Source organism: Schistocerca americana, chromosome 2, assembly GCF_021461395.2.
Source record: "Schistocerca americana isolate TAMUIC-IGC-003095 chromosome 2, iqSchAmer2.1, whole genome shotgun sequence".
In the NCBI taxonomy this organism is placed as follows: domain Eukaryota; kingdom Metazoa; phylum Arthropoda; class Insecta; order Orthoptera; family Acrididae; genus Schistocerca; species Schistocerca americana.
In genome coordinates, this window is record NC_060120.1 from 1,126,007,478 (window position 1) to 1,126,009,048 (window position 1,571).

At 42.0% G+C, this 1,571-nt stretch overlaps 1 protein-coding gene across 1 annotated transcript; it reads right to left on the reverse strand.

Annotated features, from left to right (window-relative positions):
• Positions 1–711: 711 nt before the first annotated feature.
• Positions 712–1,146, reverse strand: LOC124594723 (cyclic pyranopterin monophosphate synthase-like). The gene has a single exon (XM_047133092.1). The coding sequence runs from the start codon at positions 1,144–1,146 to the stop codon at positions 712–714; it is 435 nt and encodes a 144-aa protein (XP_046989048.1).
• Between the last annotated feature and the right edge of the window lie 425 nt (positions 1,147–1,571).

The window sequence follows — 1,571 nt, forward strand, 5'->3', positions numbered from 1 at the left end:
ATGAAGTGGTGCACCTTTTAGGAACTGTTAAAAAAGTGTCATTTTACATCAATGAACACAGCAATGACAACCTGATCCTAGGAGAAAAGAGCTGATACACACTATTTATTTAAGAATGAACACTTCACCTCAACTTTCACAGCATGGGACCATCAAAAATTGAGACAATAGAGCAACACAGAGGACACTACCACACAGCTGGGGGAGGGCACAGAGAGAGAGAGAGATTTGGAATTCGGTACAGTTACGTTGCAAATTTCAAACTCACAGTTATTCATCTAACAGATGTGCTTTTTAAAGGTACGGTTCAAGAAATGCTGCACATGCAATGCCCGGGATTGTAGCGACGCGACTGTACTTTGGGAGGAGAGTGACAAAAATACTGACAGTGACAAAACAATGAATGTTAGTGAAGTTAAGAGTGTCTTACATGAAAACTGCAACTGAAAGCTTTGTTTTTGTGTGTAATTTATCTACAGTGTACTACAAAAAAACTGGTTAAGGGTAAATCACATTTTGAAAAGCTTTTGTAAATGGGCAACTTGACAAATTATTTTTAATTAAGTTTCTCTCTTTTTCGAAATTAAAGGTGAAACTCATATTCAGGCCAATTCGATGTGTATATAATTTATGATAACTATGAACAGACTTTGAAATTTGCCTACATCACACCAGGTATACTTAACTTATTTCACTGCCCCACACAGATGCTCATGTCCGGTGGAAGTCTCCTCTAGTTCCCCCACTTTTGGCCAGAAGCATTATTTCAGATATCACAATGTCATGACTCACAGCTTTGCACATATCGTACACTGTTAAGGCAGACACCGATACAGCAGTGAGAGCTTCCATCTCCACACCCGTCTGCCCTCTACACTTTGCCGTGCCAGTTACAATCACACAGTTGAGAGCAGAGTCCAGTTCAATGTCCACAGCCACAGAGGATAAAGATATGTTATGACACAGAGGGATAAGGCTGGACGTCTGCTTGGACCCCACAATTCCCGCCAGGCGAGCAACGCTAAGTACGTCACCTTTCTTCAGGCCATTTTCTCGTACGAGTTTCACCAGTTCGGGTCCCACAAAAACCTTTGCTCGTGCTGCAGCAGTCCGTTCTGTCACCAGCTTCGAACCCACGTCGACCATTTTCGCCCTGCCGGTCCGGTCAACATGAGTCAGACTTCCGGACTGTGCTCCCAAACTGCAGAAACGGCAAGAGAAGACAGAGGGCTGTGCTCTGTGTGTTTGTCTTGTTAGGAGTCCTGTATTGCACATAATGCTTGGGGTACAGGGAAGCAAAAGAAACTGTTTTCTAGATTCAGTCACTACACTCAAATTATGTGACAACAACTGAGACATCTGTGTATCCGACACAAACAGGGGCGAAATATTGGTATCTGAGAAGAAGTACTTTTGAAAATCTTGTTTCTGAAGGTTTAACAACTTCCAACTTTGTGCCTTCACAACATCACTACAGCCATCAAGTTCAGGGCCACCTGGAACAAAAATACAAGCTGTAACAAAGAACTCTTCATAATCTGAAAATAGGTTAACTACAAAAGAATTTTTAA